This window comes from Corvus moneduloides, chromosome 5 (assembly GCF_009650955.1).
Source record: "Corvus moneduloides isolate bCorMon1 chromosome 5, bCorMon1.pri, whole genome shotgun sequence".
Lineage (NCBI taxonomy): Eukaryota > Metazoa > Chordata > Aves > Passeriformes > Corvidae > Corvus > Corvus moneduloides.
Genome location: NC_045480.1, coordinates 41314906 through 41335190, shown reverse-complemented (window position 1 = coordinate 41335190; position 20285 = coordinate 41314906). Strand labels below are relative to the sequence as shown.

At 43.6% G+C, this 20285-nt stretch overlaps 2 protein-coding genes across 6 annotated transcripts in view; both read left to right on the top strand.

Annotated features, from left to right (window-relative positions):
• Positions 1–1769: 1769 nt before the first annotated feature.
• On the top strand, positions 1770–4009 carry LOC116444518 (histone H2A.Z). 2 transcript variants are annotated; one of them, XM_032110012.1, is made up of 5 exons: positions 1770–1959; positions 2311–2388; positions 2776–2889; positions 3335–3464; positions 3616–4009. In XM_032110012.1, the coding sequence occupies exons 1-5, from the start codon at positions 1957–1959 to the stop codon at positions 3675–3677; spliced, it is 387 nt and encodes a 128-aa protein (XP_031965903.1). In that variant the 5' UTR covers positions 1770–1956; the 3' UTR covers positions 3678–4009. The 2 variants fall into 2 exon arrangements, with proteins under 2 accessions (XP_031965903.1, XP_031965902.1); XM_032110011.1 differs by lacking the exon at positions 1770–1959 and having other exon boundaries at positions 2263–2388.
• Positions 4010–5212: 1203 nt separating this feature from the next.
• The window catches only part of DNAJB14 (DnaJ heat shock protein family (Hsp40) member B14), a 28160-nt gene continuing 13087 nt past the window's right edge, over positions 5213–20285 (top strand). For 2 of the 4 annotated variants that reach the window (XR_004240074.1, XM_032108537.1), the window contains exons 1-2: positions 5213–5535; positions 11167–11341. Coding sequence is in view for 3 of the 4 variants with exons in the window: in XM_032108537.1 (XP_031964428.1) it covers positions 5403–5535; positions 11167–11341 (308 nt within the window). In the remaining variant the exon portion in view is untranslated. Of the gene's footprint in view, positions 5536–6361; positions 6514–7250; positions 7382–11166; positions 11342–20285 lie in introns of those variants that run through there. The other 2 variants (XM_032108538.1, XM_032108539.1) reach the window with 2 other exon arrangements.

Sequence of the window (20285 nt, the reverse complement as noted above, 5' to 3'; positions counted from 1 at the left end):
CAGAAATTGTTCTTAAACAGCATGCTGAATGAAATCTTAACTTCTGCAGGCTTTTGTAAAATGTTGAGGTTTGTTTTTAAACTTAAAAAAACCCCCAAAATTCTTCAAACCCTCTTATCTTCTTTCTTGCTGAAGGAGAATATAAACAACTGATGCTTCAAATAGACAGAAGCACCAGACAGTTACATAAAAACAAACTGCCAGATCCCTGCATGTAGGAGTGTCTGCTTTCAATTCAGTCCTGCCTCTCTGTGAATGTGCCTGGAAGTAGGTCTCCCCATCCTGAGGCAATAGCAGCTGGGACTAAATGCCCGACTGAAACTGGGCGCTGAAGGCACTGATGATGTGGCCTTAGGCTGCACAGAGATTCAAGCAGAGTCCTTTGTAGCCAGGGGACCAAGTATTTGTAGTCAGACATTGGAGAAGAAGAGCCACAAAGTTTTAAATCTTTACTAGTTCCGTGAACAGCTCGAAAGACCTTGAAGTGAAGCTCTAGGGATCAGCACATATCCTCCTGTCTTAAACCTTCCTAAAGTATTTGAATTGTTGTAGACCTGAAAAAAGTGGAAAAGTTACAGCAAGGACAGAATCCTCATGAGAGCCTTATGCCCTCAGCTCTACCTCCTTTTAAATGTCTGGTTGTAATTGTGCTCAGGAGCCTTCAATATCAAGGTAGAGGAAATACAAGCTACACCTGCTAAAGTGGTGGGTTTGTGATCAGATTGTTAAAGTGCATGACAGATCCAGCTCATCTTCCCTCTGAACAGCTATTCAGCCATCTAAGGGCCAGGGTTTCTCCCTGAGCTCATTGCATGCTCACAAATGGACTGCAAATCGCTCAGATAACACAGACTTACAGTGTTCTGGAAGAGCACAGTGAATTGTTACTTTTTTGAAGCTGAAAGAATTGGATTAACCAAGAACACCCTTAAGCTGAGCTCTGAGGTTAAATGATAATGTACTGAAAATGGCACCCCGAAAAACCAAGGAGGTTAAGGCTTCATTTTAGGGAAACACAGGCAGGGATTCGAAGTGCCCAAGGTGAGGAAATTTGCACTGCATTGATTGTTACACTTGGAATAGAATTCGTGATAAACTGCTTTTAACTGTAGTTTGTGAAATATCTGGCACCACAAAGGAGTCTGAGGCCCTAGGTATTGGTGCATCCCCTGCTTAGAGGTAAAAATAAAAAGCAGCCCACGTGTGTAGAGTTGTTGGCACTTCCCCACCCCCGGAATCTTGAAGAGTTGATGGGAGCTTTATTCGACGCCCCTGGGCAGCCTCGTGTCCTCGGCAACGCAGTGTGAGAGCCCCTCATCCCAAACCCTGAAAGAAGATAATCTCCTTCAGGCTGCTCCTGGGGCGCTTAGCACACAAAGCCAATGAACTCCATTGCGGAAAGAAGGCTTCGCCGGCAGTGCGGCGGCTCTGGTGCGATCTGAGTACACAGGCGAGGCTCGGAGCCGGAGCGGAACTTGGCGATAAAGAACCCCGGGTAAATGAGTGGAGTGACTCTTGGCAGGGCCTCTCCAGCCGGTGACCCCACGGAGCCCCATCCCCAGCGCAGGCTGCCGGCGCCTGTGAGGGGGCTGAAGCTGGAGAAGCCCCCACACCGGGGGTGACAGGACCAAGACACCCCCTCAGCGCTCCTGTCTCTTTAAATGGGGGCGGGGCCGCTCCCGCTGCCCTCCTCGCGCGGCCGGCCCCGCCCCGCTCCGCCATTGGTTGTCGCTGGGGCAGAGCGGCCGCCCCGCCCGTGGCCATTGGCTGGCGGCTGGGCCGGGGTTCCCGGATGCGGCCGCGCGGTGCGGATATAAAGGGCCGGGGGAAGGCGGGAGCGGGCGCAGTTTGAATCGCGGCGGGTCGGGGTAGGTTGGTGCTGTCGCTTGGGTTCGGTGCGTGCGGGACGCTCTCTGCCTCAGCCTTCCCCTGCGCGACACTGCGCTCCGGTTCGCTATGGTGAGGAGCCGCGGGGGCCGCTCGGGGGGTGGGCGACCGTGGCTTGGGCCGGGGCGGTGCAGTACCGTGCCGCTGCTGACGGTGGGGGGGCAGCGCGCACGGGCTTAGTGGGGGGAGGGCGGAGGCGATGTTAGGGGGGATGGTCGCACGCGCAGTAGCGCCCTGGGGCCGGGGAGCGGCGGCGGCGCATGCGCACGGGGAGCGGCCTGTGCCGCGCGGTGCGGCGGGCGGCGCGCGGCGCGCATGCGCCTCGCAGCCGCCTGTGCCGCTGTGCGCGGGGTGGGGGTGGCGGGGGTGGGGCGCATGCGCGGTGGGGGATGTCAGCTCCTGTTTTTCTCTTGGCGTTGCCAGGCTGGCGGGAAAGCTGGGAAGGACTCTGGGAAGACCAAGACCAAAGCAGTTTCCCGTTCTCAACGGGCTGGATTGCAGGTGAGCAGGGGCTGGGGCGTGGATGAGTGACAGTCAGGCTGGCCTTCCATCTGTTGGTCTGTACAGTGTGAAACCTTCACACTCTGCTGTCTGCCTGTTGTTTGGAATGATGTAAGGATAGCAAACCAGACCTTAGAATATCCGGCCGGTTTTAGACATTTGCATATCTGTGCAGCTGGGAAAATAATTCCCTTGTGGCCATTGCTACTGCTTGTGCTGAAAATTGTGAAGTTGCTGATGTGAGTTTGGCATGTAGTGTCTTAGCTGGATTCTCAAGTTTCGAAATGCAGCTTGTGCTTCTGCCACTGGGATTCTGCTGCCCCGGATGTGGTTTTGTGCAGAGGCTTTCTGTTGTCACAGCCTGTTCATACTTCTCTTATTTTCCAGTTCCCTGTTGGCCGCATCCATAGGCACCTGAAGTCTAGGACAACCAGCCATGGGCGTGTAGGAGCCACAGCCGCTGTCTATAGTGCTGCAATCCTGGAGTACCTGACAGCTGAGGTAAAATTCCTGCAAGGAGTGCAAGCAAGTTGGTCAACTCCCAAATGGCATAACGACCAGAGCTTACTGTATCTGACAGTTTGGACTGGGTTGTGAACTCTCCGTGTGCTTTGAGACAGTTTTAAGTGCATGCATCATCAGAGGACCATTAAATATAAATCCTTTGCATTTTGTGCAGATCCTGCACTGTGACTTGCAGGAAAAATGCAGTGTGTGAAAAAACTTCTAAAATGGGCTATTCCAGCATGTCATACCTGCTGTAAAACACTCTATTATTGGGAAAACTAAATTCAGAGCTCCAAAGGAGGAGCCTTTTCAAAAGACTCATTGTGCTCTCTTGGTGTCACCAACAGTGACAGTGTATTTGGAACAGAGAATTAAACAGCTAAGACTGTGCAGTTGGTCTCACTTGATTGTGTAACTGATGAAAAATGGTCTTTCTCAGGTCTTGGAGCTGGCAGGAAATGCATCCAAAGACTTGAAAGTGAAACGTATCACTCCCCGTCACTTGCAGCTTGCCATTAGAGGAGATGAGGAGCTGGATTCTCTGATCAAGGCAACAATTGCTGGTGGTGGTATGTCAATTGCTTGCTGTTTGTGGGTACTTGGGTGGCATGAACTGTCACAGATTTGAAGTTCCTTAGTACTGTCCTTTCATTTGAAGCATGAAGTTTAGGGAAATCATTGAAAAGAAATAGCATGGTCTTAATTGTTGTTCTTTCTTAGGTGTAATACCACATATCCACAAGTCCCTCATTGGCAAGAAAGGACAACAGAAGACTGTCTAAAGGATACCAGGATTCCTTGTTATCTCAGGACTTGAAGTACTTAATTTGTCCAGTGTTGGTGATTCCAGTGGACTGTATCTGTGAAACACGATTTTGCCTTTTTTTAACTTTGAGAAGCTAAAGCTCCCTTGAGCTTTCTAACAAACCAAATTTCTGCATTGAAGTCTTAACCGTATTTAAGTGTTACCATGGCTTCAAAGAAGCTATTGTGTTTGTAGTGGGTTGTAATTGAGCTGACTGTTTTTAGATTGGTTTAAGTAAAGGAAATGTTTGGTTTTGTACAGACTTTTCATCTACTAGAGTGGAAATAATAAATGTTATGTCAAGAGTGATTTGTCTCTTTTCCACTAACTGGAAAATATGTGGTCTCCACTGTGCAGCTCTTGAAGTTGTTCCAAGAGCATGTAACTAACAACCCTTTCTTCTGGGTTTGGGGCATCTCGAATTGCAGCCTGCGAATACTGCCGTTAGTAAATAAATGTAGTAAAAAAGGGCACAGGGCTTTGTCCTGTAAAGCTACATTTCTTCCCAGCTGAACCTGCTGTGATGTGTGCTGAAGTTGTCACATAAAGGCTGATGCTATTTAAGGCCAGGTTATACTCAAATGTCAGCCTTCATAGAGGAAAAGGGTCTGTCATAGAGGAGGGAAAGATAAGGTGAAGGGATATTGAAATTCCATGCTTCACATAATTTCACGTTAGGGCCTGGCCCCTCTTACTGTTTCAGCTTGCAAAAGCTCTGGACAGACATCCATGAAAGCAGTGGCAGTACTGCAGCAGCCTTTAAACTGTCAGGCAGTAGAGTCCTCAGTAGCAGTGGATTACAGGGGTTTCTGGCCACACCTTCAGTTGTCCTCCACTCTGCCAGTTCATTTCGTACAGCAAAGCCTTGCCGGTTGCTGTGGTGAGGGAAACCTCCTTTCGTTGAGGTGGAAGGGAATGGTTACTGTGTGTGGCTGGAGGTGACAAGCTCCCTGCCTTCCAGAACTGCAGTCAGCAGTGAAGTACTGCAAATGGAGATGCTTCTGCTGTGAACAGGCTCTTGTGCGTCCCTAAGATCTTGCAGACAATAATCTCTGCTGCAGCACTGTAGTTGGAAGGCGGTGACCTAGATCGGAGACGCTGGTTAGACCTGTGCTAACTGCACTCCTCTGGCGCTGCGGTGCTTCCCTGGATCAGCACCCGACTGCTTCCTTCGCGGCTAAGCAGTCCTTGCCGGGTTGTAATTGTCACTAATTACAGTGAGCCGTTACGAGGAGCTAATGAGTACCTTAGGGCATAGTCAGGGCACGGGAAGCAGTGGCACCGCGTGGGCTCCTCTTACTTCTGTGCGGGGCTGCAGTGCTGCGGCAGCGCGCACGGTGCTTTTCCATCGCAGCCCGCTCCCTCCCGGGGCCGTGCGGGCGGCTGCGCTCCCGGCTGGGACGATCCCAGCACTCCCGACCCTTCCATGCGCTCCAGGCCGGGCAGCAGCGGAGCCGCGGGCGGGCGGGGCGGCGCATGCGCGGCGGGGCCCGGAAGGGGCGGCCGGGCTGGCGCCGGTGCGAGCGCCGCGCTGGGGCTGCGGCAGCGCCGGGGCAGCGGCGGGATGAGCCCTGCGGAGTGAGCGGAGCCCCGCCTGACGCCCCGTGCCGCTCTCGGCCCCTCCGCCCCGCCCGCCTCCGCTCTGGCTTCGGGCCCCTTCTCTCTGCGCTGCGGCGGGCGGAGGCGGCGGAAGGAGAAGCCCATGGAGGGGAACCGGGACGAGGCCGAGAAGTGCATCGGGATCGCGCGGGAGGCGCTGGAGGCCGGGAACCGCGACCGCGCCCTCCGTTTCCTGGGCAAGGCGCAGAAGCTCTACCCGACCGAGACGGCCCGAGGTGAAGCCCGGCCCCCTCCCCGCTCCCGCTGCCCGCGGCCCGGCTCCGTCGGGACGAGCCTGGACCGACCGCGGGGCCCGCAGGAGGGCGGGCGCAGGGGGGGGCCTCCTCTGGGGGGGCCCTGCAGGCTGAGGCGAGCGGGACCCGGTCCCCAAAACCAGCCCGGGGGCTCTGGCGGGCTGCGCGGCTCGGCTGGGAAAGGAGGCCGGAGTCTGTGCCCAGGAGTAGGGCTCAGGGCAGCTGCCTTCCCCCCGCCAGTGCGTGACTGGCGTGAGGCGCTGAGGAGCAGTGGGTTTACGTCCCCCGGCGCCAGCGGGGGTCTCCCAGGACCGACCCAGCTCCTCGCCTGCATTCCCCCTCCTCCCTTCAGCCATCAGTATAAACGCAGCCATACAGACGAGGCTTAGCCCCGATTAACATCAGGACATGTCAGGCCCCAGGCCGAGACAGGCTGGGTTGGCTTCTCTTCTGTCACTGTGAATTACCCCTCTCTAACAGCTTGCAATGAGAGCTGCAGCTCCAGAGTGGACTGTGTCTTCATTCTCAAATATACTTGTGGTTTGGGTTTTCTTGGATTTGGTTCCCTTTTGGTTGTACAGTAGCCACGCAGGAATTGCACACAGGTTTACCTTTTCTAGAGAAAATGGAATATGTGGCTTCCTCTAAAACTTAGTTAGCTCTTCTGACTATTCTGTACTAAAAACTTGAAAAATATTTAGCATCTTTTGAGCAAAAGGTGTTTAGAAATAATTTTTTTAAAGGAACAGTAGTAAGGTTTCAGTGTATGTAGAACTGTTACCTGTCTTGGTGTCTTTCTGTCACACAGTGCCAGAAGTCAGTTCAAAACACCTTTGGACGCAGCAGGGACTTGTTGCATTCCTCTGGTTCTCACTTACGTGGTCTATGCTGTAGAAGGAGTAGGAACAACTTCAGTGTGCTGTACCACTTAAAGGCCTCAGTATTTGCCATTTCTGGAATGTAAGTTTGAGGCAAAATCCTGACTGGAAGTTGCTGTGAGAAGATGCAGTGAATATTTTCGGGCCTCTTATCTCATGACTACTTTTTATATGCAAACAATAAATGAAGGTCTCACCAGCGCTTTTTTTTAAATTAGTGTTTAATTGTTCAAGTGTTTGTTTTTTCTCCTGCAAGACAGCATGGATGTTGCCATATTCCCCTACGTTTCTGTGGCTTGAGAACATGACATGTGTGAAAATCTTCGAGCTTTTTAGAATCTGTGTTGGTCAGGAGGCAGGAAGGCAAAGGATTTCAATTCAGCTTCTTCCACCAAGGAGAGCAAATAGCTTCATCTGCTTCACACAGCTTATTATAATTTTATATCTCAAAGATAAGAGTTAGAGTAGCTTTCAGGAAAAAATCTTCATCTGATTTGTTTTGAGCATTTGGGTTTTTTTTTTTAAGTAGGACTGCCACTACATAACCACCATTATAAAGTATTCAGTGCAAGAAATAGATGGCTAATTAGGCTATTGTCTGTAGGACACTTGTTTCATTCACTGTGGAAATTAGCAAAGTCAATCACGAATGAGGCAGGCACAGACCTGGGGAAAAGAAGATGGCCTTGTGGTAGTGGGCTGTAATCTGGGGAATTGTGTCTAAAGAGAAGCTTCACAGAATTTCTCTGTGGTGTTAAATAAGTCAGTTCACTCCGTTTCCATTAGTGACCAGCTAATTGTTTGTGCTTTGTTTTTCAGGTATTCAGCTTGAAACAAGGGCCTGATTTGTGGAACTGGTGGGCAGTTAAAACTCCATCTGAAGCTAAAGAGAATTGCAGATGCCCTAATATTCCTGAAAAAATTCAGGCCATAGGCCTGATTTGAACTAGGTACTTAGAAATTAGGAGACTCTGTAGACTTGTAAGTCTCTGTGCTTTAGTTTTCTAGCTGTGGAGGTTGTTAAGTATTTTAAACTCATTTCCTCTGAAAACAACACCAACTCATTGAATTTATTTTGGTTTTAAAGTTTGAGGCACTTAAAGGCACTCATAAAAGTGCAGTAAGGTGCAAGGACACAGAATGTCTTTTTTTCAGGACAGGTTCTGGAAGGTGTGCAACAAATACAACTGGCATTTTACATTGGGTAAGAACAAATTAACTTGCTCTCATTGACACCTTTTAGTGGGGAGTCCACTTGAAGAAAAAAATCCAACCCATAATTCATAATTAAAAATGTGTGATAGCACATACCAGAGAGAAAGAAGCAGTTAAGCTTTTGTGAGCCCATTTAGTTCTAACACAAATTCTTATTTTACAGTCATAATGTGTTGGTTTTATATGGTGCTAGGACAATGTGGTACAGCTCCAGTTGTCACTCTGCTCACTTATTTTTCTCTTTGGAGTGTGGGTTAGAAGGTAGTTGAACTAATTTCTCACTGAAGCTGCAGATTCTTCATATGTTGTACCTTTAGCATCATTTTGAGAACAATTGCCCACCATTTCACAAATGAAGTTCTGTCAGTCATAAAAGCAATGAGAATGGTAATGCTGAATCTTTTACTGATGGGAGCTTCCTCCTCCTGATGTTATAGTGGATTACAAAAGGACAGAGAATAGGTTTTAACTATTGTCTCTAAAACAATACTATGTGTGATCTGCTTTTGGCAACATTTACATTTAAAGGGCATTCAGCACTAGTTCAGTCGTCAGTGAAGTTTGGTTTTGCTAAACAAAGCTTCTGCCTGAAATACGCTGACTGCAGCAGTGCTATTTTAAGGCTTTACTAGTGTGAAATGTAAGGTCAATGCTTATTTAATGATAGTGAGCTAATGACTTCATAGTAGCAGTGTTCATGTTGACGTCATTCTTTGCTAGAAAATCGTTTTACGCTTCAGCTGTTCAAAAAATTGGTTGATTTTGATTTTTGCTAATGATTCATCTTGCAACTGAATGGAACCTAATCGCTTTTCTGGAAAAGATTTTTAAGAGTGGATTTAAAGATAACAAAGGACAAGATGTCCTTTTCAAACTTAGGTGCCATTCTGTTTGAAGGCAGAAAACAATGTTAAAGAAAACTTTATTTTTCAGTGTTTCTTAAGATTTTCTTGCCCCGTTTCTGATGCTGCCTTTAAAAACAAATTTTTTGGGAGCATGTCAGCTTAGTTTTTAGGTTGTTGCATTAGGACAAATTCTGAATTAAACAGTTCTTCCATTAGCGAAAGTGTGTGGGGAGGTCATGTTCAATGCATGATGGAATTAAATGTAGTCCAAGGATCTTTCATTCAACAGCAGGTAATAGTACACACAAGAGAGGCTTCAGACACAATCAGAGATAAGATTTGTTGTCTTACCTGCTAACAGAATAAGTCTTTGGTTCCCTGTGTGCCCTATTTTGAAATACTAGATGCACAACAGAAGTTTTCTTTAGTACACTGTTAGTACTACAATTCTAGCAGCTGGTTTTACCACCAGCAATTCATGGAGGAGTCAGATTTTTTTCTGACTATCTCAACTGTATCTTTTATTTGAAGAAAACAATGGCCCTATACCCTTGGTGTGGTTTTCTTTTTCAGTGTAGAACAATAGTATGTTTGTATATGCTGTGTCCTGCTATTTTAAGAAGTTCACGCTGATGTATTTGAATTTTATTTTTGTTAAGCATCCTGCATTGTATTCTCAGCAATGCAGCTCTGTTATGAGGTCTGAGAAGGTGATTAGTAATGTTCAAAGTATACTGCAGCCAAACCTGTTCATTAAGAGACTTAGAGCTACACTTGCTGTGAAGAGACATTGGATATTAAAAATGCAAACTGTTGCCCATGCCTGTGTTTCTGCCATTTCTGCTCCCACAGGTTCTGCACAAATGTTGGTGCAGGGATGAGAAATTTCTAGAGCAATACCAATATAAAACTAGGAAGTGTAAAACTTTTGAGTAAGCATTATTTCAAGAGTGCCACATGTTCAATAGGATTCTATGTGATACCATTATTAAATGCCATATTCACTGGATAGAAGTGTAATTATTTTTTTGTTTTGTTTTCTGTTAGCACTTGTTTGGAGCACATTTGGGCTGAAATGCTTCATTCTGAGGGCACTGTCTGTTCAAAGCTCTGTTCTTGATTAGTTCTTAATCTGCAGACCTGGTCACCTCGTTGGAGTTGTTATTACTTCATTTACCTCACAACTTTATATGCCACAATGGAGGATATTAGAATAAAGTATTGCAAATATTAAATATGTACTTCAGTTATAATCCATAATGCAACTGTAGCTCTCCTGTTTTCAAGCTCCAGATTTCATTTGTAGTGAAAGCATCCCCTCAGTTACAAGTAGAGATCTAAAGCTTAGTTTTTTCCTTATATCTGCAGTAAAGAGCCTGATCTGATCAATCCATGAGTCTTGCAGAGACGGGCAGAGCACAGGACCAGCTCTGAAGTCAGCTGACTTTCTTGTTCAGGCTGAGTGTAGCTATTCAGTACTAAGCGAATGTAAAAGTAAATAGTGGCGAGTTTTTAAGAAGTGATCACTCTCCTTTTCAACAAAGCACCACTTTTCTTTCCTGTGAGATACAAGCTCTGATGTGTAGGATCCCAGTTTTCTGCTGCTCTTGGGAAAGACCATGCTAGGCAGAGGAGAATTTTTTTTTAATTTAGGAGAAAATTCTTAAGGATTCTTCCCACTGGATTTCTAGAAGAAAGTGCTATGCTTTCACAGTGCACGGGACATTTTTCCTTAGCAGTTTTTATTAGTGCATTTTTAATGCAGATAGTAACTAATTTTCTTTGTGAAACAAATTTGGCCTATGTAGTTTGCCATCTTGCTCTGAAGGAATCTGTTTTCAGGAAAGCAGGACTATTTAATAATCTTTGATTTATATTATGCTTTGTGTGCAGTCCCTTATGTTAGAGTAGTATTGTTTCTGGTTCATTGGTAAGACAGATACCCCCAAAATACAGGCTTATATATAGAAAGAAAAACCAGACTTTGTGTATAATGTTTATTAAGACTGCTAAATTTGGGATCTGCTGGGACATGGAATGAAAGAGGATTTCAAGAACTAGCAAAAGCCAACTGGTTCTCAAGATTCAGGTCTTGAGTTGGATGTACTTACTGGTCCTGACTTTTTGTGGCATTTTAACAGTGGTTTGAATTTCAGCTGATACTGCCTGGAAGGAATAGAGCGTCAGTTTGTGGCACTAATGACTCAGGTTACAGATAGGTATGTACTATAGGAACTGAAATGTCTTGGAGATGGGCTTGATCTCTGTGTGGAATAATTTGCAGTTTCTATAGAGTGTAAGGTTAGTTCCTCTTCTTCAATTTACAGTTGCTTATTCAGGTGTTCAGATGTTTTCACCCCAAGGCACAGGTTCAGTGCCTCTGAAAAACATCTAGAAATGAAAGCAGCTGGACAAGTTCTCTCCAGTGTTACATTACCTTGGCAGAGATGGAGGGGAGGAGTCCAGTCACTAATTTTGAAACACTCTTCCATAGTCTTGCCATGAAAAGGAATTGCTAGAGTGGCTTCAGAAACATTTGCATAGTGACAATCAATAAGGAAGGAGGATGTAGCAGCTAGTCTTGTAATGTGGTGCTCTCATTTAAGGTACTTGGGAGCCCTGACTTAATCACTAATACCTGTAATGATACTATGATAATACTGTTGTTTTTATAGTTTTGTTGGAAGCTATTATGAAGAATGGAAGTACTGCTGGGGGAGGCGCTTACTGCCGAAAACCAGCCAGTAGCAGTGATCAAAGTAAGCCCAATAGCACGAAGGAGAGCAATGCAACTGCTGCAGGTGAAAGTGGAAAAGGCTACAACAAAGACCAAATGGAAGGAGTATTAAGGTATGGCTTAAATATGTCACTGCTTTTCATTCTGTGTATTATGTATTTATGCTTTCAGCTCTAGCATCTGAAGGAGCCACAGAAATTCGAGATTAGCTCAGAGGGATTAATTTTACTGAACTTTGACTAGAAGGAAGAGGAGAGTTATGCTGGTTTTAAACACCGAATGAGACACTGTCACTTTCTGCAATAAAGATGCTACTCCTTTCTTTAAACTATCAAGGCTACTTTATGTAAAAATAATACTCAAAATAGTTATTAAGTAGATCTCATGGTAAATGGAAGAAGTGATGAAAATTCTGTAGTACAACTTGCAGGACAGTGCTTCTATTAAATATTTTTATACATAAAATACATGCTCACTCCTAAAGTTTGATTTCAGGCTAATCCTGCTGTACAGGCTGGTCTTAGACAAGCGTTAAAATTATTTTGGTTTGGAAGTAAAGATGTCTGAGAAGCACTGAAACACATAGTCCGAGTTGCAGTATAAACTCTGTTTAGTGCAGCTTGATAGTATTAAGATGAGGTGACATCATGAAAGGATTTTTGAAAAGAAACAAAGGTCTATAAAAATGTCATTTTGCAGCAAGTAACTCTTAAGTCATGTTATCACTGCACACTTGCTGGCTGTAGGAGCAAGAAAAAATTTGGTATGTGCGCTGGGTTTCTGCTAAAGAAATATGGGTATAGCCACTCCAAAATTCCATGCCTCAAACCCTTGTATTTTCAGATAAGCCTAGCCCCAGTGTTTTTGAGGAAGCTTGAAGGGAAATCAAGAGGTGCCTGTCTCCTAGTTTGTATATATTGGATGAACTGTTGTGCATAACAGAAATTTGTGGGGGATTTTTTTGTGTGTATCTGTGAAATGTATGTTACTGTTGATACTATCTTGGGATCTTCCTGAAGTTCTATAATCTGTTCAGCTGTGCTAACAGTGAGGAAACAAGTAGCTTTTCTTTGTTGCTAGAGAAGCTCTGCATTCAGGCAGGTAGACAGCAGCAGCTCTCACATGGTTATCCTCTTGATGTTATTTACTAGAACTTTTCATTTACCATCATCTCTGCTTAATTAATGTTATTGCCTTTTGTGATACATCTAAAGTAAAACATGGATAAGCCTGTACGTTTTTGGCCACCTTATATCAACTATTAAAATGAATGCAGAGTGTGTTTGTGTACACACATGTGTGAGACAAAATATCCAGAAAGAAGTTCTCTATAAAATGCAGTTTAGGTCAAAATAAGATATGTAACATACTCCCAGAAAGCTGCTGCAAAGAGGACTTTATTAGTGCCAGTAGTCACTCACTTGTGACGTGCCATTCTGAGCTGCAGTCTGCTTTGACATCAGGCTCCCTGCAAGAGCTCTCTGTTTGTTTGTTTGTTTCACCAGAAGGTATGTTGCTTACTTTGTCTTGACTGAAATGGTGTTGTAGAGCCAGCTTTTTTCTCTGGTAGGCTTTTGTGGTATTGGGTATTGCTTCCTTGAAGGGATTTGTTAGATGCAATATAAACTTAATCCAGTTGAGATCAAGACCAGAGTTAGGGATATTCAAGAAGTTGCACATTGAGGATAATCTTGATGCAACATTGCTTCAAGAATATTGAATATTGGAGTTTTAAAACCTACCAAGATCTTTGCAAAATAAGCAACTGTAATACCTTACAGAACAACCCATGTTTATTAGTGTTTTACATACCACTTAAAATCGTGTTAAAACAGTATCTTCACCTTAGCTTGGGTAAGCTGCTGTCCTTTAATCCAGCAGTTCATGAACCTTTGGAGAGAGACTGAATTTTTGTTTAGATGTGCAGTGATCAACAGAGCAAGTTTCCTGTTCATCTTGGAAGTTTTGAAATGGTTGTCATGTTGTTAGTTAATGACATAAACAAACCACTTCAAAAATTTGTGGTTAAGAATTAAAAAACGTGTATGCCTTGCCAAGGAGAACAGAATTAAACACAAACAATGGGCTAAAACTTAATGGAAAAATGTAACACATTCAGTGATGATAACTGAGAGAAAGTTCATGTTTAAACTGCTGTGAGAATGAGCTTTCTAGTTGGAAACATGACAGGCAGCATATGATATTGCTTCAGTCAGGCCCCACATTTTTCCAATTAAATGAAACATGCCTCTCTGTGGAGGGTATTCTTTAGAGAAAAGGGCTTGTCACCACCGTATGCTTCTGCTGTACCACAGTGGAATGGTTTTCAGATGTTTGAATTGGTTAAAGAAAGAGTGTGTGAGAAGAGATGGTTTTAAACAGTGTTTCATGCCCAATTTTTGTCTTTTTTTCATGTAAGGGAAAAAGTTTGTAGACAGCAAGGTAGCAAAATCTTCAAAATTCAGTGAATTCTGACACTCGGCATGAATTTGATATTGGACAAACAAAATTGGTTTGCATGTGCATGATTCGAAAGGTGATCGTTTTCCTCAAGTATTCTTGCCTCTAGGAGTTCTTGGTTCAGTAACTAAAGGAAGACATAAGGAAAATGCTCCTGCTTTAAATACACTTCCACGCCGTTTCCAATGCTTTTGTTGTAAGCTTTAGTGAGCTGTCAGACAGGGGGACTGACTCTGAGTTCTCTGGCTTGGATCACTGATTAGAGTTCCTGGAGTTGTCCAGCTATTTTGAATTTGCTTGTGACAGCAGATTTAAGAAGCATAGTGAAGACGTGCTTGGAGCAATGTAACTAATTTAGCTGCATTAATTTTCATCAGGGTTGCTCTAGTAATGTGAGTAGGTATGAGTACAAACAAGCACCTCTGTGCTGGCTTCATTTCTTCCACATACACAGGGGACACTGATCACTAGCAAGTTACCATAACAGTTCTGTAGAGTATTACATGAGCTTGCAAGTTGCTCAACAGGGAGAAGCGTAAGGTGTAACATATTTCTTCTGATTGCATAAGTGCTGGGTAATGCTACTCTTTGTGAGAGCCATGCTCGCTCTTTCTGTGTGACAGTTTGAAGCTTGAGAGATACCACAGCACTTCGTTGCTTTTAAACGGAAATGCTTTGAAAATACCATCTGTAGTACATGCATCTTTTTCTTAGTGATTCTTACCTTGTCACTGAGAACTGGATCAAGTTGCCTTAACACCCTTGGGTGACCTGCATGTGGGAGATATTGACAGGAGACTCGCAGAAATGCACTAGGACCCACAGTAGACTTAATGTCTTTTTAGAGCAAGCGCCCTAGAAGTCTCTAGGCAGCTGAAAGCTACCCAGGCAATGTCAGTTTAAGACAAATGTGTGAGGATCATGTGCACAGCAGAAAAAAAGGAAGAATTTGCTTTTGGATTTTGTGGTCTTTGCTTTAAAGCAATTCCTTCACTGTTTCATGTATGTTAGTAGCATTTTTTGCTGAAATAAAGAAATAAAACATTTTTGTAAAAATGTAAATTCTTCTTTCTTCTAGTTCACTTAAAGTAACTGAGGTAGTACTGACCAGGATTAGTTACCAAAGTTCTTAATTACTTTAAACAAATCCTGTTCATTGTATCTGCACACTCGTACCAAGTGTGCATACCCTTCTTGTGGACTAGCATGAAATATAAACAAAAGGATCATTTGTCTTCTGTGTATTAATATTTCCCATTTCTTTTTATGCTGTGATGTGTGTATTATCTGTTGTCTGCTACATGATTTTCAAAAAAAAAGTTTCTCATTTATATATATATTTACATATATATGTATGTTGTATGTTTTATAAGGCTCTCTTTAATTGATCTTAAAATTGACATGGTGTTTGATCTCTTTGGTCTCTTTTTTTTTGTGAATAAGCCATAGCATATATTCCATATAGCCTTTTTGACATCTGAAATCTGCCATAATTAGTAGTATGTTGAATTTGGATTGTTGTCTTGTGAAAACTGTGGTGGAATACTGCTTTTCCTGCCTTGCCAGTGCCTGCTTCTTGGAAGAAAGCACAAGAATGAAATTTTGTATATGGATCTTTGAGATATAACCAAAACAAACTAACAGAGGCATGAGTTCTGTAGAAACCTTGCAAGGCAGGATTAAGTGTAATCCAGTAGTGGTCAGGAATAATCAGTAGCTTGATTTGAATTCATGTAGTGAACCAAAAAATTGCCTCTAAGCATTTCATGGATCAAACTAGGAGTATAAGTTGTGTGACGGACTTTTTCCAGGGATTGTGCTGAGACTTTTGCAAATTCAGCAAAAAGAGACATATTGTTCTTTCTAGCTTGGGGTTGAGAAGATAATTACCTGGAAGTGGATTAATAAGAGCAATCAGTGTGTTAAAAAAAACCAAACCCACAAACCAACAAATCAAAGAAATCAGGCCATGCCTTTAATTAGGCTGTAGAGCTGCCATGAATTGTTGAAATATCCAGTTGAATGGTTGAGAAATTAGGGTGAAAATCATAGTCATAGAGCCTGTCACGGAAAAGTGGCACAGAAGACATGATGGACTTCATCAGAAAGCTCGTGACTAAAATAAAAGCTTAAATAAAACCTGGAGAAAAGTATGCTGTGTTCAACACAGCCTTGAACTTTTCGTATAATACACGCAGTGGAAACAAACTGATCAGGTACATCCAAGAGCAAGCTAGTAAGACAGGCACCTACTGTGTTGTTCAATCTGTCAGTGCAACAGAGAGCTGGGACTTCCGCTGCATTTGTTTCAGAAACCAGGAATATGCTGGTTCCAGCTTGAGTTCCTTGACAATGCTGTGACCTTCTCTTCCCTATCTAGAGCACTTCTTGCAGGTCACGCTTATGTCACCCAAACTGTGATTGGCACATTCCCAACTCAGCTGCAAGATACCATTTGCATCAGGCTCTCTGGCATAATTGGAAATTTGACCTGTATAGATTTTGGTCTGCATTTTACTGTGTTTTTCTGCTCAACTCTAGGATCAGAAGGTAGTATATCTTCCTCTTGCTGGGTTCTTTGTCACTAACATTCACACTGCTGCTCACTGTGCTGCTCAGTTCAGATTACCATTGGCTGAAATAATTGTGGCTCCCTTGACAAGCTTCTTCTGGTTGAAATATTTGCCTTTTGGGCTGTTCCTGTGCATGTGGGCAGAGGCTTTGGGAGACCCTTTGAAATACTTCATCATACTCCAAATTTCATGATTGTGCATTGGTGCAGATATTTGATACAGAAATGCAAGCATCTCTGATAGCTTTTGTTAATCTGATAAAAGATGGCAATGCTGACATAATCTGAATTGTAGATTTGAAAAGTGATCTGACAAGCAGAGCAGCAGGATCACATCATTTTGTAGTCACGGGAGAACCATTGGTGGTAGCCCCAGAGTTTCTGCAGGTGAAAACAGACATTTCAGGACCTGAAGGGCTTCCTCTGCTGTCAGCCGTCAGAGCATGGAGAGCAGCCCAGCATCCAGCAGAGTTGTTGGTGCTGCAGTTTAAAGCTGGCTGGCCAGTTCTGCTGCAGGTGCCTTGTCAGCTGCAGGCTGGGGTAGTGGAGCTTTGCAAGTCTTGATGAGATACCTCTGCCAACAGACTGGGGATGAATGTAGGCCATCACTTGCTCTCATGCTGTTTGAGAAGTCTATTCTGTAAAAGTCAGGCGTTACTTCAGGAGCAGCCAGCAAATCTGTTCATCAGAAGGACAGTGCCAAGGTGTTGGCAGGGGACTGACAATTCAACAAGGAGAGAAATTACCTGAACAACAAAAATAATTTGGTAGTAATTCAGATACAGAAGTGATCTAACCAGGAATGAAAAATACAAGAAAAGCAATTCACAAAAAACCAAAACCCCAAGCAAAGCGTAAGTGAAAACACCAAACTTCAAATAAGCCAGAAATAAAGAACAACAAAAATAACCCATCCAATACAAAATGGGCAGTTAGTAAGCAAGTTATGCGTACATTATAATTCTAAAAAGAAACATTTGTATGGCGCTTATATATGCAAGAAAATTAGCAGTAGGAACTGCAGTGCCTTAAGGGCAGCAAGACCAAACAAACAACAATTTGAAATGCAGCATTCAGAAAGTTGTTCATGCTGAGAGCATTGCAGGGGTTTCAGGTGCAGTTAAAAGCCAGCAATAAAATCAGTGATGGAGCTTTTCCAGAACCTCCACTGGTTTTACTTTTAATTTTTCCCTGCCTTTACTGGCTGATCTGTGTGCCCTGTAATAAGAGAGAAGTGAGAAAGGAGTGGATGCTTCCATCCACCTGCTTTCCCATGACAGGTCTCCAGAGGGTAATTCAGTGGTGCGTATGAGGGATTCTGGCTGAGTGAGGATTGTCAGAGGTCAGTCTAGTAGAGAAAAGAGGTGAGGAATAGATCCAAAAAGGTCTATGTCTTCTGAGGGACAAGGATCAAGTTGGCCATGGCTTCCAACAGCTTCCAGCAGCTGGAGAGAGATTTCTCATCAGGAGAGTGGAGTTTGGGGGAAGAAGACTTGGAGCATCTCTGTGCAAAGCCCATGATCCCCATCTCTTAAAGGATGAGGAGGGCTGAGGCATCTCAGGCCCTGGTGGGGTGGGCTGTGTGCTCCAACAGTGTTAGAGAAGCCTGGTGGCTGCCCAGCTGTGTATGACCTGAGTCCTGGTGAGTTGTGGTGATCCCACAGTTTGTCCTGTGATAAACTGACTTACCAGGTTGAGTTTGTGATGCATTAAAGTTTTGCCTCTCGGGAGTACATCACAAACACTGATAACTTTGTTTAATTGGAAAGCACCTTCTAATCATCTTTGCTTGTCTCATCATCCCCAGTGCAAGTTTTGGTGCAAAACTCAAATGGACTCAGCTGAGGGGGGAAAAAATGGAGCTGTTATCCTGTAATGATTGCCCTGAATTGTGCTCTGTCAGGAACCTCCTGGCAAAAGTCACTGACGCCCTCCCAGGAGGAAACTGCATTAACAAGATGCTACCTACTCACAGTCCAGGTGCTTTTTGCCTTGAAGTGGTCAAGCAATGGTGTAAAACTGTTGGCTAATGGCCGAGCGTAGCAAGGGCTTTATAACATAAGGTCGCTGCTGAAAATTCCAGGCGTAGGTATGGTTTTTGGCTCCTGTGCATTTGTAGAATCATATAATGTTTTTTAGCTTTAAAGCTTGATCTGCCTAATCCAAAGTCCTGCTAAACTGCAACATTTCCATATGTATATGTATGTTCCACATTTGCATTTGTAGAATTTTTCATTTACCACTAGGAAGGACTTGCAAAGAAAAAACAGAAATGTGTTATACCTTGTCTGAACACGTTTCTTGATAATAACAATACCTCATTTGTGGGCCAGGTTCAGGATAGCTATTTCACGGAGGTGATTGCATTAATCCTTTGGAGGGCAAGTGCTGTATGACCCACAAAGCAGGTTTCTCCCTACACTTCATCATCGGAGGCAGCTCTGGTTTGATGTACTGTCTCTAAGCAGATTGTGGTGTTGGAAGCTGGTGTGTCACATGCTGACCTGAACAGCTGGTTGATACCCAACATTGCTGCTTCTCCCATGACGGTTGTCCACTGTGGAACATCCACTGGTTGTGAACAGGAGGGAACTCTCAAGTGGGTTTTGGGGAGTTAGAAGAACAGGTTGGCAACTATTGCGTTGTTCTTTTTTTTCCCATATTTCTCCTCTTGGCATCCTAGAGTGAAATAAATGTATATTGGGTCTGCAAATAAATAAACTTCCATGTTTGCGTTTTTTTTTCATTAAAAATGACCATATGCTGTTGAGGGAGAGAGTTGTTGAGGATGCACAGTGCTTAGAAACACTTGAATGAATGTTTCACACCAGAGTTTTAATGCTAAAAAAGTAACAAGTTTGCTAAACATTGACGGCTTGCTATGTAATTTTATATCAACCAGAGTTCTGAAGAGTCTGTCCCACAAACAGATAACTCAGAAACTGAATTATTGAAGAGAACTTAGATTGGATGCTGAGATAGCAATTTCATGAAATAAAAGCTTAATTTGATACTGTTACACATTTAAATAAAGCTACCTGCTCTTGGTACAGTTCATAAGTCATCCAGGTATTGAGGCTGTGGATTAAGGAATCTGTACTACACTGAAATTCTTTCTGCTTGTACAGATTACAAAATATTAGTTTCCTGTACTCAAGAGTATAATTTACTGTATTTTCTTTCCATCCTTCCTTGATGGATTCACTGTGTTCTTTTTAGTTAGGTCTATCAACTTCCTAATTGGAGCTTATTAAATGTTACTTCAATATAATGAGCTATATTTATTTCACAGGATGTTTGTGTTGGCAGCTGCCTGCATACATTCAATTCAGTGCTCTTGTGAGCATTACACCAAGGCTTCCGTAAAAGCTCCTGTATTTGAACACAGGAAGCAGGACCCCTCAAATGAAACTTGATTTGATCAATCTGTGGAGTAGGAAGGACCACACATGATCGTGTGGTTGTACTTGTGATGCTCACATTCCCTTAATTACAGGATACCCATACTTCCTTCATGAGAATGCCAAAGGCTTGCTTGCCCCCTTGTTTTCTGCTTGGCTGCCCTGTGTATAGTCTTGGCAACATTAAACCCATATTTACATACAAATTTGTGCATTTAGGAGAATGCAGATACAATTACAGCCATGTAAAGAGACTCACACGAAGCTTTTAAAGTATTTATGGATGTAATTTCTATTTCTTGCTCAGACCAGCCCATTTCTTTTGGTATGCACCCAATGTCAGTGTGCCTCATTTCTGCAGTGCAAGTTTGGGATTCAGCCTTTTCTAACTTTCTAAATTCTTACCTGGGTAACTTGGTTTGATTGTTAAGCTGTATTTACTGGTTTGATCAGTTCTTCCTGCCCACATAGAATTAGTGTTCTCTCTTCTCCTGTAGCTGCTCTTTCTTGCTTCTGGGCTATTGTAAAGTATACCAAATCATTACATCATTTCCAGATTGTGTTTTTCCTGTCTGGATGAGACAGCCTACAAAAAGAATATTTCTGAGTTTTCAAAGTTCTAAG